At 40.3% G+C, this 16,786-nt stretch overlaps 1 protein-coding gene across 1 annotated transcript in view; it reads right to left on the reverse strand.

Annotated features, from left to right (window-relative positions):
- The window catches only part of epha3 (eph receptor A3), a 92,852-nt gene that overhangs the window by 40,020 nt on the left and 36,046 nt on the right, over positions 1–16,786 (reverse strand). The window contains 3 exon segments of the mRNA XM_018701660.2: positions 179–538; positions 3,255–3,384; positions 3,386–3,411. Of these exon segments, the coding sequence (XP_018557176.1) occupies positions 179–538; positions 3,255–3,384; positions 3,386–3,411 (516 nt within the window).

The following is a 16,786-nucleotide window of genomic DNA, read 5'->3' on the forward strand; positions in this document are numbered from 1 at the left end:
ACATATTTAATTCTGCAAGTGCAACTCCTCAGTAAAACCACCTGGTATAGTGGTTGTTTGAGGAAAAAGATAGGGATTTGATAATATGTGGTTTAAAAATAGAGCTTTATAGTATGTCTGATTATCTGAGTACATGCCTTAATCCATGTACATGTAACCATCTGTTGTGACATCTTACCAGCTTGGTTGGTGGTGATGGTCACAGCGGCATACTGCCTCATCTTTGGTGCCAGCGACGACACACCGTTCTGCGCTTCAATCTCAAATGTGTAGTTAGTGTGAGCTAGCAGGTCGGCCACCGTCACTGTGGTGTTGTGGAGGCCCATGGCTCTTGGCAGAAAGCGAACGTTGCTCCGACAGGGCTCGCAACGCTGGGTGCCGCTGTTACTGCCATTAGCAGCGACGCCACGGCAGCGCTTGCAAAGAACAGTAAAGGTGATGTCCCTGCGCCCACCAGTGTCCTCTGGCCAGCTCCAGTCCAGGATGACTGAGGTCTCGTTGATGGAGGAGATCACATTTCGAGGAGCTGAAGGAGGACCTAGTAGACAGAGAAGAGAGGAAGATGAGGTAAGGTTGCACAATGTACACACAACTTCTGTCATTGTAGTCTAATTATGAAAATGAGGGTTGAGTCAATATGAGTCTGTGTATGACCAGTATTACAAAATGAGTCTGTTTTCCTTCTCTCTCTTTTTGAATCAGTAAGAGAAGAGAAGGGCATGACACAACTTCTTCCAGAACAGAAAAAGAGTCTGTCAAAGTTAGACTGACATATAAAAGTAAAAATGTCTTATTACAAACAGATCACTCTGAATATTTCCAGATTTTTATATCAAAGTATGACTGTAATTACATGGAGGACAAAACATAACTGCCAAATAACTCGGCTGAAAACTTGAGCCAGAGGAGGAGGGAGAGAGAGAGAAACGGGTGGATTAGTGAATTAGAGGATTGCGCCCTCAGATAAAGTGTTTTGTTTGGTTTGTTTGACTTGACAAGAATTTACTTCACTCTCAAACTATGCATGGATCCTATCTGGTGTAATCAGCATTATAGACTTTGACTGTGTTTGTGCAAGAGAGAAATCAAAAGGAAAATACACCACAGATTAAAGGTCTCATGTCTCGCAAATCTTAATTAAATACCTCTTCAGAAATATTTAAAGTTGTAAGAAATCATTTAAAAGCAATTTTGGGCTATACCTATAGACACCAAAAAAATTAATTTTAAAAAGAGTGAAAAATAGGTTCCAGACACCAGTTAGGAAAAACAGATAACAATGCCCAGTTACTGATACTGTTCAGTAAAACATATAGTGGAAATTGCTATACATGCTGACATGTATAAGGATCATAGTAGTGTTATCACAAGACAATCTGAAGACATTTTTTTGGTATCTCTTTTTATAACACACCACCTGGTAATCATAACATCTTTCTCAACCATTTATTGTAGGGCAGCATTTGTCGAGATCTGCAGTAATGTCACTAATTACTCATCGATACTCATTTTCCTTCCTTTGACAGGTGCATAGAGAGAAACCCTCTTTAGAAAAAACAATGCGTAGCTTATGACTGTATCCATAAAAAATGTTTAAAAATGTTTATGTCAACCCTAATCTGTAAATTCTTAGATGTGAGACTGTATTTTCTTTAACAGTAATCTGACCCTGACAGTCCTCTGGCTCGCACACACTGTACATCTACAGTAACTCCACTGATCACATCAAAGTTTTGGACCTGTAATTCACATCAGATATTACCTGCACAGGCATGCATGAGCACACATGCAGGCAATCATATACTAATTCCATATGTCAAAATAATACATAGACATTGGGATTAACACGTGACATGAATTATGGTATCTAAGAACTGAGGATGCATCTGTAATCTCCAATGGCTCACTTTTATGCTCTTTCTAGCCAAAGACTGATCACTGGAGAGCTTTCAATTTTGAAAAAAGTGGCTGCACAGTGACTTTCAGCAAGGTACAGTAATGGTGATGATCAGTGAGGCGGACCAGCATTTTTTGTGAATTTCTCTGCTCATTTGGGGTGGTGCCATGGGATGTAGGGGAATGCATTAATGCAGTTTTAATTGGTGGAACTGAATTCTTGGGCGTTGACAAACTATACTTTATCCACTGTTAAGACAGCTGTTACAGAAATGTCTTGTGATGAATACAGCAGGAAGAACTTTTTGGTTTAACGTTTTTTTTCCCTATTTTTGTAAGACCACCATTTTCAAATATCCAGAGTCAACTCTAAACAACCTCTGTCACACCGCAAACAATAAAACCCCTCTTCTGGGATAATCATGATCATTATCTTTTAACAACTTATCTATTCATTTGCAGCCTCTGCGTTGCTCAATCTGTCCCAAAGAGGTGAAATTTGCCTAGTTGACAAGATGGTTGAGATAATCACAACAGGGACCTGCCGTGGCTGTCATTCTAATTAGGATTCTGTTCATGGCTGTGGGCGTCGAGTTGCATTTTCTACTGTTCTCCACACGGTGAAAGAACCCCCCCCCCAGCCCCTTTAGTAACGGATGTATTCATGATCTGACATCAGGGAATGCAGTGATTTATAGTATTTATGGGGAATGCATTTTGGAAAGCTTGCAGGAGGCATCTGCATCTGCAATCCATTTGCATCAGATGGAGACAAAAGAGAACCATGTAGGGAGCAGAAAAGGTGATAAAGAGTTCTTGGGCAGCCGTGGTTTCAGTGACCTCTAAATAACACTGTAAACACTGTTAGACTATTTTCATTAGAACCAAAAGGAGGATTTTGGGATACAGAAAGCTAAAGCTAAAGCTTCTGGATTTAGTTGCAGGTAGTGTGTGCATATGCAATATATGTAATGCCAAAGAGCTTTTACCATATATACAGTATGTGCAACACAGTAATGTGTTGTTATGTGACTTTGCAAGGAAGGACTGTATTCCCCAAAACGGAGTGTAAAGAAGCATTTGAGAGCTTTTAAAGCATCAACAATAGGCAACTCTATGACACAAGGCTAAGACAGGTTTCACTGCATGTTTTATGGGCTAATGAGAAAAATCCTCCCAAACCACATTGGAAGGTTTCTCTGGTCAGATATCTAACAGACATAAAACATGAGAAGCTGAGGTCAGGGAGGAACCTGCATTATATGAGGGCACCACTGACTCCTCGTACAGTGCAGAGCCCAAAAATGTTGTGCTAATCACAGTGTTATTCATACAAAGGCACATGCACACACACTTACGGGTACACGCCATGGAGGCGGGGTCTCCCTCAGCGCGAAAGTAGTTTTTCTCACAGCCACAGTGCAATGACCCCTCATGGTGGGAGAAGCTGTGAGGCGGACACTTTGAACACTCCACGTTCCCCAGTGTAGGATTTGTAGAAGCCTGCCCTGCACACTGGAGACAAAAGAACACAGACAAGATACATGAGCATCATGCTGAGCCAGAGCATCGACAGATACCTAATAGCTGCATTTTTCTTCAGAGCAAGCTACAACAAAAGCAAGTAGGAAAATGAAAGATGGGGAGTATTTAATGCACTCACATACATAAACAAACTGAGAGAAGAGGACTGAATATAAATCTTCTGTTCATGTAACAAGAATCCATTGAGTGCTGGTAAAAAAACAATAATTCTCTGAAATGTCTTTGTCTCTATTTCGCTCTCTCTTCATCTCTCACAAGGCTCAACATGAATAATGCAAATTGTCCCCTCAGATAAAAGGCCTGTTCTCTTTAAATATCTGTGGTATTAAATCTGCACTCAGCAGCTCTTTTAACTCCTACTCACCACAAGTCTGTTGCAATCTGTGCAAGTAGGGTGACACTCCACCTATGTAAAGTGTATTCCATGTGTAAGCGTATGTGAAGTTTGTGTATCTGTGTAGGAAGGAAGATCAAGGGAAGGGTATCAGGCCCCCAAAAAAACAAAAAAAAAAACAACTTTCCTTTATATTATTTCTTATTTTTTCTCTATATATTTAGTTCCAACTCTCCCCTTTAATCTTTTCTTCAGCTCCACACAGGCTGAAACCCTTGTCATCTTATCTTCGCGTGATAATGGGGAAAAAAAGCATTTAAGTCTACAAAAGCCTCTTTAATAATGCTTAAGTTCATTTCACTGGCCACAGACAGGAGGGTTTAACATGAACAGCACTGTACTTTCTAATGTCAGCACACAGTAACTGCAAATTTACATAACACACACCACAGCTGCCTTCAGCCAGTAATAAATATGGCAGAACTTCAGTGTCTTAAACCATGACTGCTTAATGTTTGAAGCAGCGTCTTGGGTAAACTGTGTGGGTAAAATATTACATTTAGAATGCTTCAAATTAAATATTTTCCATAGACACAAGCAGGCTAGTGTTGATTAATTCTACAAAATGTAATCATATTTATTACTAGAAAATGGGATGTGGGTGATGCTGATTGGACCAGACCTTCTTTTTTTTACTAAAATGCAAACATGGAACTTTTCAGGAATCTGACACTGTTGCAGACATAGTCTAACAAAACAAACAAAAGGGCTTGTTCTTTCTATGTCTCTCTCGATCTCTCTTTCTGCCTCTGCCTCTCTCTCTCTCTCTCTCTCTCTCTCTCTCTCTCTCTCTCTCTCTCGATTTAAAAAATTGCTAGCAGCAACAGCAGCAAGCCAGCAGAATGTGTGGGCTCAGCAGAACAGGTCTGACAGATCCCAGTGGTGGACAACACGCTCCTGCAAAAGCCAACACTGCTGATACTACTGCCATATCCATCACTGACACTGGCACACCAAGGTCCCCATGCTGCACTAAATACTCCACTACCTCCCCTCCGCAGTGTGTATGTGTGCATGTGCAGGCGTGTGCATATGTGTGTGTGAGAGTAATAGAATGTGAAGCAGGTTTAAACAGCCCAATATGATCCTACTGATGGAATGACAGCCACAACACTTGCTGACACACACACAAAACAGACCACCCTGATTGGAGGACACACCAGGAAATTAGACTTGACAGCCAGCACCCCCAGCCAATCAGGCAGCAGAAGCAAAAAGATGACTGCTGTGTCAGCAGAAATGCACCACAAACATAAAACTGAGGTGTGAATAAACAGACAAAAATGTTAAAGTAAATGAATCTTATAGCAGTGGCAAACAGAGTCTTCCTTTCATCCCTCTATCCACATATAACCTTTGACAGAGAAGACATGTCAATGTACTCATTGGACAGTTAAAGCACAGGGCTAGAGTCCAACTAGATCCATTTCGCCACCATATAACTCCTCATTGTTCTCACTGAGGATTAGAAACTAATCAATTATGGAGATATGTATATTTACCAGAGAAGTTGAAGAATGTTTTTGGTTTCATAAGTAATATTTTTTTTTCTCCCTCAGTTAAAATTAAACAGATAAAGACTGATAAAATAGATCAAGACAGCTAATTCATCTAAAGATGCACAGGTTGTAGGGCTTTTTGAGTCTAGATAGTTTTTAACAGTTTTTGACATCAACTGAGCTCTATGGCATACAGTTATGAGCTGTAACAGGATTTGGCTACATCATAAATATTTGTTTGTGGGATAAATTGGTTTATACTAAGAAACATCATCTTACTATGATTGGATGAATGACTCTGGCAGATCAACACTCCACAAACGTTAGAAAAACAGCATCATTTCCCCTTGAAAGTTAAAAATTTACTGGGGACTTTTCAGTGCGTAACACAGCCGTGAAACTTATTAGGCACAGAGTGGATCTCATAAACATTCAATGCAAAAATTAATAACCAAAGCTGCACTTACGGTATGAGCTTTTCATGTGACAGTTAGTGATATGTTGTATTTTCACAACCACAACCCTAAAAAATATTTTTATAACAGCTGGAAATGGATAATAAAGGGCCTGTTTCTTCCCTGTGCGTCTGCCAGGATAAAAAGCAGCTCTGACAGAGGCTGATGGTAAAATCAGATTTGGCTCACAGGAGGTTAACTCCTCATCTAGGGGAGAGCCGGGATGTGTTACACTGACATTCACCAGCAGTGTGTGCAGGGGCATGAGTGGATAGTATGATACTGTGTGTGTAGAAGCATATGTGTGTGTGTGTGTGTGTCTGTCTGTCTGTGTGTGTTCCCCAGGAGAGGAAACACAGCACCTCTTAAGATGACAGAGAATGCGTAATTAATTAAAAGATGTGTGTGTGTGTGCGTGCATGTGCGTGTGCGTGTGCATGTGTGTGAATAACACTTACAGAGACACACACAATCACAAGAGCATCACTGTCTTGACAAATAGAGAGAAAATTAAATATTTGCAGAAGAGAAAAATATGAAGGTTATCCCCCATGAATCATCTTTTATTTATTTTTAAATCAATAACAGCAGTAGGAACAGCATGTAAGGACTGTATCACTGTCGCTGTAACAAAGTCCTTCCTTCCCTTATAACGTCTTTGGCTATAAGTAGTCCTTTGTGATACACACACCCACACACACACGCACACACAACACACACAAGACACATTTAAACATGCATTCAAGTTGAAATTCTTGCAAATACTCACACACTCAGGGGTGTAACACACTGTCTTGCTACCTTCTACATCAGGGCTGAAACACAATCTCTTCATTCACAGAGCAATACACACTTAACATTTACACACACGACACGTGCATGCATATACAGCTGCAGCTGCCACACGATATGGTGGTTGTAAAATAACTGGGGCTGCAATTTGCTCGATCAATGGTCTAGGTCATAGGACACCCTCATCAATAATTAACATTACTGCTGGATGGTCGACTGATCACATGCAGTCCCTCTTTTTACGACATGTGAAAACCCGACCTGACCTCAGTGAGACCAGATTTTGTTACAATGCATCTTTTAAAAGAGACCAGCTTCAAAGGATTTTAAGACAACAAGAAGAATTTATTGTCCAAATGGGTGATTCTGAAGTAAAGATATTTCACAATCTCATAAGTGTTTTTTAAATGGAACCTAGAATCTGTTTGTGATTGGTAGCTACAACCCAGTCACACACAATATTTTCAGTTCTTAAAGTCTAGCAATACAGTCATGGTCAGTGTGTGAAGAAATAACAGCAACTTTTGAATCACTAATCCATCGCATGATTATAATCTAATTAGAAGCATAAATAGGCTTTTATTAAAATACAATGTAATTAGCAGAAAACTGTGAGCAAAATTAAACTTAGCAACGTCACTTCTCACATGACTTGTGACCTCTTGACTTCACTCCTAACTTGTAAATTGATTGGTGCCACATAGGGGAAGTGGGAGAGTGCTTCTTTGTTCAAGCTTAACCCAAAGCTCCAGTCTTGGTCTTTCTCTCTCTTTCCCCGTCACATAAACACACACACACACACACACACATACACACACTTACACACAGGTTCAGTCTTGCTGCAAACAGAGCTGGAGCAAAACGGCGACCCAACAATTGATTTCCTGTTTCCATACCACCTCCGCCTCTTTTCTTTTTAAATCCGACAAGATCGCAATGACTTTCACTCCCTCTCTCCTCCCCCTCCATCTCCCTCCGTCTCCACCTCCCCTTCATCCTGCCCTCCCTTCTCTAGCTCTTTTCTGTGGCTTTCCTTTCTCTTTCTGTTGCTCCATCCTTCTTTCTTTAATTGGAATAGCTCTCTTTGAAATGGAAAAGTTATTTACTTTGACAGCTCAGGCATTTGGCTGGCGGTCTTATCCGGAGCCACTTGTAATGTTACTGGAAACATGGCAACAGTAAACATCTCACCCCCTGCCATGAAATTCCCCTTTGGGCCAACCAGTAACAAGTAACAGAAATTTGGAAAAGGTCAACGTCTTTCATAAAGCCATGGTACAGTTTGGTGGGAAATTTTCACAGGCTAATAATTATGTCATTCTATAAAAATACTGCGGGCACAATTGTTGACTAATGAGAGAATATATTAAAATCCAAGCATAGCTGCATTTTCAACAACACAACTACAAGAATCTGATGACCATCCATCTGAATATCAGTGGAGAGTTTAGTTGTTAAATAATAATATGTTTCAAATAGAAATTTACACTTAATTTTAGCACAAAATATTGAATATCAGCAGTTACAATACATAAATATCACCATCTGTATTAATGATGTGTCATAAACCTGCGAGAATTAACCTTAAGCACATGTCATGGAAAGAGACACTTTGAGATACTGAAGGATCTAATTCATGACTATATTACTCTTACACACAGAGTGACACAGTCATCCATTATGCAGAATTACAATCAATTTGTTGAAGCTAATATGTCTTAACCCAATAAAATGAACTCGTTTTTGTCAGACATATAAATGAAAGCAATCATCAGAATTGATGGGTTGTGTCTTGGGGCAAATTGCGACGCATTCCATCTCTCTTATGTTCAATTATTGTGTCATTTGCCTACGATAATCACATTGGGAACACACTGGAGTTTATTCATGTGTCAGCATGGCAAACCAACGTGCTCTTGCCTGCCAGCCTGAACAGGAAAGTGATTTGGTGCATCTGTGAGCCTCCTGAGCCCCCAGAGCCAGTATCCATCAACTGGATGACACATTATCTGTCCAAACTAGACCTTTAAAATAATTCAGTTTAGTCGAATGTGATGAGAGCTGCCAAATCTAATCAGAATATAACAAAGGCCTGTAATAGGCTCTCAGTTCTTAAGGTCGTAATTGCAGAGGATTTTGTTCTGTGGTTGTTTCAGCCCTGTGCTGGATATGCATATGTTGGAAGAAAGATCAGGTGGGATATATCAGCAAATTCAGCAGTATTTCACAGTTTCTTTGTTGATCTGTTAGAAATCTGTCTGTGTAGTTCCCAGTAATGACTTAAATTCATTACTTCTAGCTAGAACACAGTGGTATGGGCATCGTGGTTAAACGATAAAGGAGTTAAAAGGCAGTAATCTCTGCGAAATCTTTGCACCGTTTCACAGAATGAGCTCGTCACTGATACATTTGAAAATGCAATTCCCTTACATTACATTACATTACATTACAATTACATTACAATTACATTTCTGTTATTACAATACAGTGGTTTCCTTTGTTATGATCATCAAAGAAATCCAAATCTGTATAATGACATGGTTAAAATTGTAACAATGTGGCATCACTGATTCCATGATTTCAGATGTTTCTTTCAACTGTTGTATTTTAAACTTAGCCTAAGTTCAAATTTATCACTAAAATTAACCAATAAACCAACTGTGCTCTTCTAGCTTTCACTGAACAGCTAGAAAATGGGCCACTAGATCAATTTCTGACCCTGATGTTCAGTTTTATCACTGCCATGACCCTATGAGCCGCATTTTTGGCAGCCATAGAAATTAAGCACTTGGCTTCATAAGCTGAGCAGTGGAGGGCCAGATTGGAGTTTGTGATGGTAACTGCAGGCTAATGGCATGGAGAGACCCAGCTATTCAAGTCTGTTTATCTATACACACTCAAAGAGACTCTTCTGCTGCCTAGATGCACTGTTTGTGTGTGTGTGTGTGCGTGCATGTGTGAGTCCAGAATACTAATCATTAAACCACACAACCACCGGCAGTTTCCGTCTGTGTGAAAGAAAGTTGCCATGTATATGTGTTTGTGTGTGTGTGAGTGAGTGTGTGTGTGAGTACACACACAAAACTGGCACAGTAAAGCTTAATTAAGTGATTTGATCCAAGACTGATTTGCATAATAAAGAAGCCTGATGAGGAGGATAAGAGGAGGACGAAAGGAAGTTGAGGGAGATGAAGGGAGTTAGAGGAGGAGGATGGAGTCAAGTGAAAGAGAGGAGGAGGAGAAAGTGGAGGAGGAGGAGGAGGTGGAGGAAGAGGCTCAAGGTGAGGAAGGTGTACAATACTGGTACTGATGCAGAAAGGAAACACACGTTTGTAGGTAGAAACTCTCTACAACCAAACCACACAGGCACAATATCATATCAACAAACCAAATACTGTGAGTGTGTTTGTGTTTGTGTGTCTGGGCTTCAAGTTATTATACTCTAAGCAACCTATGATAGGGTTTGTGAAATGTGAGGTGATACATCTTTCTCACTACAGTTCTGTTATTCTGTTATTATTCTGTTAATTAAACATAACTATGTCCAGTCAGTTGGTGACAATGTTGTGTAATCAAACAAGCAGCACAGCCAAAGTGTGCTGACTGCACCCAATTACATTTTCATAGCAGCAAATATTGGCCTTCATATATCGGTCTAACCTTGATGAAACAACAGGAGACTCAGCTCTTCTCTTTGTTTAATTCCTCTCTCTTATGTTCACAAAAGCCCTCCTCAGTTCAAGGGGAAATTACCAGAATCAACACATCAGATACCAATTAAAATAAATGTATGTGCTGAGCTGCTGCAGTGTGGTATAACCCTGAGATCCTTTAAATATAATAAAAACATTAAACATTCAGGGGCATGGAAATGACTCAATCCGTTGGTCTTTTTTTTTTCTTTTACATTTTTACCATATATTACTGTATATAAAACATCATCTTTTATGAGCACCCTCATGATTTCATTAACATTTCTGTTCAGAATGATTTGAAATGACACATTTTCACATTGTTATCACTGATAACAAACTCAATTAAATTCGCTCCCACTTTGTTCAAAAGAGCAAAATATCAAAAATATATAAAATTTGAAGTATACCACATGTGCCCCCCTTAATTCTGAATAAATAGAGCATAGGAGAGCAGTAGCTGTTCTGTTACCATTGTGTGTGTGTGTGTGTGTGTGTGTGTGTGTGTGGGTGAGAGAGAGAGAGAGAGAGAGTAAAGCTGCTGTTATGTGAAGGACAATAAATTGGGGCAAAACAGGGCAAGTACTGTACAAACTCCCCACATGCAGAGGCATGGATCAACTCCCCCCTGTATCCATCAAGGATGCAATAACAGTTTCCTACACCCTCCACACTCCAGAGATTAGCCAGGTCAGTAAGAAAAACCAGGACAACCAGCATGCCAGAACAAACGCAGTCTCCAAACACACTTCCAAACACATTCTGTAGCACACACATAAACAGCTTTGACAAATTCATCTGTCCGAGTTACATATTGATCACTTTGTTACCCCAAACTGTGTGTAACAGATACGTAACGTACATAATGAGACAGATGGCTGAAAGGAGAAAGGGAGAGAGATGTTGAAAGCAAGGGGGGAGAAACAGAGAAAGGCAGACAGAGGGAGAGATAATGGAATCACAGTCAAAAGGATGAGAGGATTTTATGGTAATATAGTGAGTTGTTTGTTTCTCTCTCAGTGTTTAAGTTTGTGTCTTCCTCTCTCTTAAACACACACATGCACACACAATCCTCTATGCATCAGCATGAGGGCATTCCCACACACAAACAATAAATCTATTTGCCTCAACCCATGACACACAGTACCACTACCACTGTTTACATTTTCACAAACCCAACAACCTAGTACATGTGTGCATACATCTGTGTGTGCATGCAGCATTGGGCATTATGTTTGTGCTTGAGGATGACACTGACCTCTTCATGCCCTCTCATTTGCCCAAACACCACACACACCACACACACACACACACACAGACACAACACAGACACAGACACAGACACACACACACACATTCCACTGTTAGACTGCCTAGAAACACACACTGCATATCCTAACCAGCCTTTTAACCAATTTGGCTCAACTCATCCTTTACAGAACTATTGTGCTGCTTTGAATAGTACTGATAACCAGCCATGTACAATACAAACACACATTCACACAAACACAGTAGCTGTCGTTATCTTAGTGATTTAGCTGGCCTTGCCATTGTACCATAATCCCATGAGTAACAATAGTAGCCAGTGGCAACCATGTTGTCATGTCCTCGGTGATACAGGAAAACTGAGGGATGTGGAACTGAGACAGATTCCCATCATTTGACCAGATTAAAATTGGCAAGTAGAGGAATTAGACAAGCATTATTACAAAAAGGAAATTCATATATAAGTAATCTATTGCACTGTATCTATACTGCAAATATAAGAATATGTATATAATATATATATATATATATATATATGTGTGTGTGTGTGTGTGTGTGTGTGTGTGTGTTTGTGTTGTGTGCTCAGCCCCTGTCCTTCTGAGAGACAACCAACACCAGTTTTATTTAACAGTTTTATTGACCAGTGCCAGACAGGACACACTCTCTACTTTAAGAGAAAATAGGTCATCTACAATGCAGCTGGACACACACACACACACACACACTGACCCACTTCACTCAATGTGCTCAATCGGCAAGACTTAAACAAAGAAATTGATGTTAGGTACTTTTATAATCCCACTGATGCAAGACAGCACACAAATGTAAAACAGTGCACTACTCTCAACCTCTAATATTAATGACATTATCAAATATGTGCTAATACATACAGAACCTATTCTAAAACTGATAAATATTACAATTGTAGTCTATAAGAAACTTTTAACAGGAATCAGGTATAAAGCCACATTTTTTACTTGAATTTGTCATTATCTTGGGATTTATTGAGGTTTAGCACTGACGTGAGTGTTATTTCAGAGGCTTCTCCACCATTATATCTGTATATTTCTTCAAATCAGATTTTAAATACATTGCATGTAGACTACTGCTAGGCTATGTTTTACTCAATATAAACTGAATCTTTATTTTCTAATTTTTTGTGAATTAACTTACCGGTTTCATGTCTATTAAATATGAGTTTGAGGTCCCTCAGTGTTTATTGTAATTCTAATGAATAGGCATCCATATGGTTGCTGATACTGAGCCTCAGTCAGGGAGAAGTTACTTGGCCTGCTGAGATCTGGGTTGAGATTTGTAGTAAAGCTCACTAGGGAAGACCACTTTCACTGCTGGAGTACCTGAGGACGGCTGAAGGACACACACACACACACACCACACACACACACACACACACACACACACACACACACACACACACATGCTTATGCTGACAGACACCTGCACACAAACCTCGGAACGTGGCCATATGCTAAGGAGCCCCCAGGCTCCTCTCACTTCAGACAACATGACATTCTGGCTTTCATATTGCCCACAGTGTTACTCTCACCGGGATCTGTGCAGCTAAGACTGGAGAATGGATGCATGTGATGAATACTGAGAGAAAACAGAAACATTTAGTTTACATATATAAATCCTTGCTGTAAATTTCTACTCCTTGTTTAGCGTAATCATTAAGGGATTATCACAGGATGAAATTTAATCTATAGAAATATGGATGCTTCTCAAATTCATTTCTGATAAACTTATTTTATTGATTTTCATATTGAATATTGTGGGATGACAGATGGTTTCATTTGGAAACAAATAATGGAATACCTGGTGTTCTGCAGCCTGACATTCCATATGTTATAGATATCATCCATAATGATCTACTTTTAATTTCCACTGTATGAAGCTAAGACTGTTCACTTTAAAAAAAAATTTTTCTGTTCATGCCCTTTCAAGGCATATTTTCCTTTCCTTACATTAAAAAACACTGTATACTAAGGGATTCATGTGTGTTTGAATTTTAACAGAACACACTGTTATGGGCAGCAGTGATCGGGAGGTCGATCTAAGTCCATCCGAGACCTCATTTCACATCATATTATGCCATACTGCAAAACAGCACACATTACCTTATCTTATTAAATCACACCAAACCAAATATTTCACATGTATGTCATTATTTCTCACCTTGAAACTGAACATCACACCATGAATCTCTACCAGACATATGAAGGTCAGAATGTATTTGTTAAGGCCTGAGAATTCCTCTGTGTAGTTCATGCCTAAGGTGGCTAATAGGATTCTCCTGCATGCTGCAGGGAATAAAATGAGGGGCAATTTGATCAAGGTTTCGTATAACAAACTAATAATCATATTCACGGCTCCATGCCAATGTTGCAGCTCCATCCATGTGCAGTGTTGTACGATCATATCTATCTCATCTGATGCTTTGTTATGATCCCCAGTGACATTCCTGACCTGTGATATTCTGTTGTGTGAGCAAATAAACTAAAAACAAAAAAGAGAAGAAGCCAGACAGGAGTGTGAGTTGTTCTTGGGGATAACAGCCATTAACTGTTTTATACTGTTGTCATGGAGAGATGCATCTGTTGGACAGAAAGAACTGAGGTATGTTACCATGGAAGAGACAGCATTTGGCTGCATATTTGAACTTTGTGCCTGCTCTGTACTATTCACACATGGAAAAAATGTTAGTTCCCTCCCCGTGGAAGTCCTCCAACCTGAACGACCACATGGGACGTTTATTTTTACCCTTTGATACGACCCATAAGAACGTTTCCTGAAATAGCACCCCCTACTGCAGCAAACGTACCATACATTCATTGTCATGGTTACAATGATAAACAAGCAGAGTGTACCAGCTGCGGCATACCGGATGTCTGCAATACGTTGCTATCTCTTCCTCAAGGTTCTAGGCTTTGCTTTGGCCACAGTGCAATGCTGATTGCTTCTATATTGGGTGATAATATCAGTTCTTCTATTTTTGGTTGGATTCTCGTAAGATTGTGATCATTTGTCAATGGGTGTTGTCGGTGGTGCTGAGCTATTAGGACTATTTCACTCCTTTGAACCCAGTGCATGCTGGGACAGTGTCCAGTCTCAGGTCCCACTGGAAAAGATTTAGTGGCTAGAGACAATTCGGGAATTCATAACTGAGCATAACTGTTCACAATCCACTAAGAGTCGGTATGCAATGCTTTGCGGAAATAGCAAAATGGGGTCTCCTCGGGCAACAGGAACTATTTGTGCTTTAGGAGGTTCTGGTAGTGCTAAACTTCTGTCTGTGTGTGTGTCCGTCCATCTGCATGGTATCCATAGAGATATGTATGCGTGTGTGTGTGTGAATGTGCAGTACGGATTCCTGGGGCAGGTGTCTCAGCAGTGGTTGGGGCAGAGCAGCACTAAATCACTCCTCAACTGACACACCTCACCACAGGGTGTCCCGCCATGTGTTACTGCTGAGACAGAAAGAGAGAGAGAGAGACCCAGGGGTAGCGGTTACTGGGTCAGAGAGAGAGGGGGATAAACCTCTCTATAAATCAGCATCTTGTGATTTACCTGTTATGCTCGTGAGCTGTGAGAGAGAATGTATGTATGCCTGCTGTGCCCTTGGAAGAGTATGTTACTGTGTTACTGCGTCCATTCCTGCCGGTGAAAAGGTAAGTGTGTGTGTGTGTACTCATTCCTGCCAGTGAAAAGGTAAATGTGTGTGTGTGCACAAGTGACAGACCAGCGCAGGTGAACTACAGACAGGGCCAGACATCCTGGCACGATCCAAGTACACATCAAGACTCTCGCCTTACTCCCCACCTCCCCAACTCCGGCTCCTCCGCTCCCTCTCCTATCATCCTCAGCTGCTGCAGTGTATGTCATACACACACACACACACATACAATCAAACATAAGAGTACAAATTGTTAATGAGTACCATTAATTTTTCTTAAACACACATTTTTATATTCAAGAAGTCACTTGTGTTTCACAAGTGCAGGTGTGTGTTGTTGTAAATTACATGTAATCCACATACATACTGTGTACAGACATAGACACCGAGTCCCACTGAGTGTGTCGACAGCATGTTGTGTGTATAGTGTGGTGCAACGGTGAGTCATCACTTATGACCCAAGCATGGATAATATTCACATGGGTCCATTCAAAACAAACTTCCTGTACTAATCTTAGAACACACACACAAATAACACACACATACATGTGACCAAGGATGCTGTGGAGATCCATTAGAGCTCTGTGAAACAACACACTTGAGACCAATTAAGAATATGAAAAATGACTACAGCAAGGGATATTAAATATATGAAGACTATTTATGATATGAGACACTCCTGAGCAATTCATATAGATAAAAGAAAAGCTGCAGTGTAAATATAGCTGCAACAATTGGCAGCATCCAAGCACCATGGGAACTATGAATGAGCTCAGCGTTGTAGTGCCACAGATTAGTGTTGCTGTATTTCAACTTTGCATTGGGAAAATATCATTTGAGTTTTATTGCTTTACAAAGAGGCAGGGGTGAGGATAATATTCCAAAAAAAATCTGTAACAGAGTCTGAGGGTGTGCAAAATGAAAGAACTACCTCAGACAAACAAGATGCAAAGAGATAAAAATAATTTCTTTCAGTACCTACAAATCCATACAAAGTATAACAATGACTTTCATGCATTGTCTTTGCTCAGGGCTGACTCAGTCATAACTTTCTAAACTCACATTTCTGTGACTTTGTGCCCTTGGGGTGTGGAGGAGTGGGTTGTTTGGTAGTGGTGGGGTTGAGACACTGGGAGAAGTGCAGGTTCAGCAGAAGTGTATTTCCAGTGCGGCACCCTGCAGAGTTAACGTTAGTGAGTCTGTGGAGCTCCAGCTCATCACAGTGGAAAACAAAAGTTAAATAACCAGATTCTGGTCGTTGTCTTCCCAAAGCAATTCTTAAAGGTTTCACTGGCAGTTGCTGTTCTGTGCAAATACAGTACGCTCTGCTCTCAGTCTTACAGACACAGACATACACACACACACACACACACACACTGTGGCCAAGCTGATATATTCAAGCACACATACTGAGAACTGTTCAGCTCACACATTGCCTTGTCTATTATTATCATCCTTGGATCTTGTGAAACAGGATGTGTGTCTCTGTGTGTGTACTATCATCAGAGTTAGTCATACTGATGGAGCCATTATTTCCCAAGGACTGACGCAGT

This window comes from Lates calcarifer, linkage group LG1 (genome assembly GCF_001640805.2).
Source record: "Lates calcarifer isolate ASB-BC8 linkage group LG1, TLL_Latcal_v3, whole genome shotgun sequence".
In the NCBI taxonomy this organism is placed as follows: Eukaryota; Metazoa; Chordata; class Actinopteri; family Centropomidae; genus Lates; species Lates calcarifer.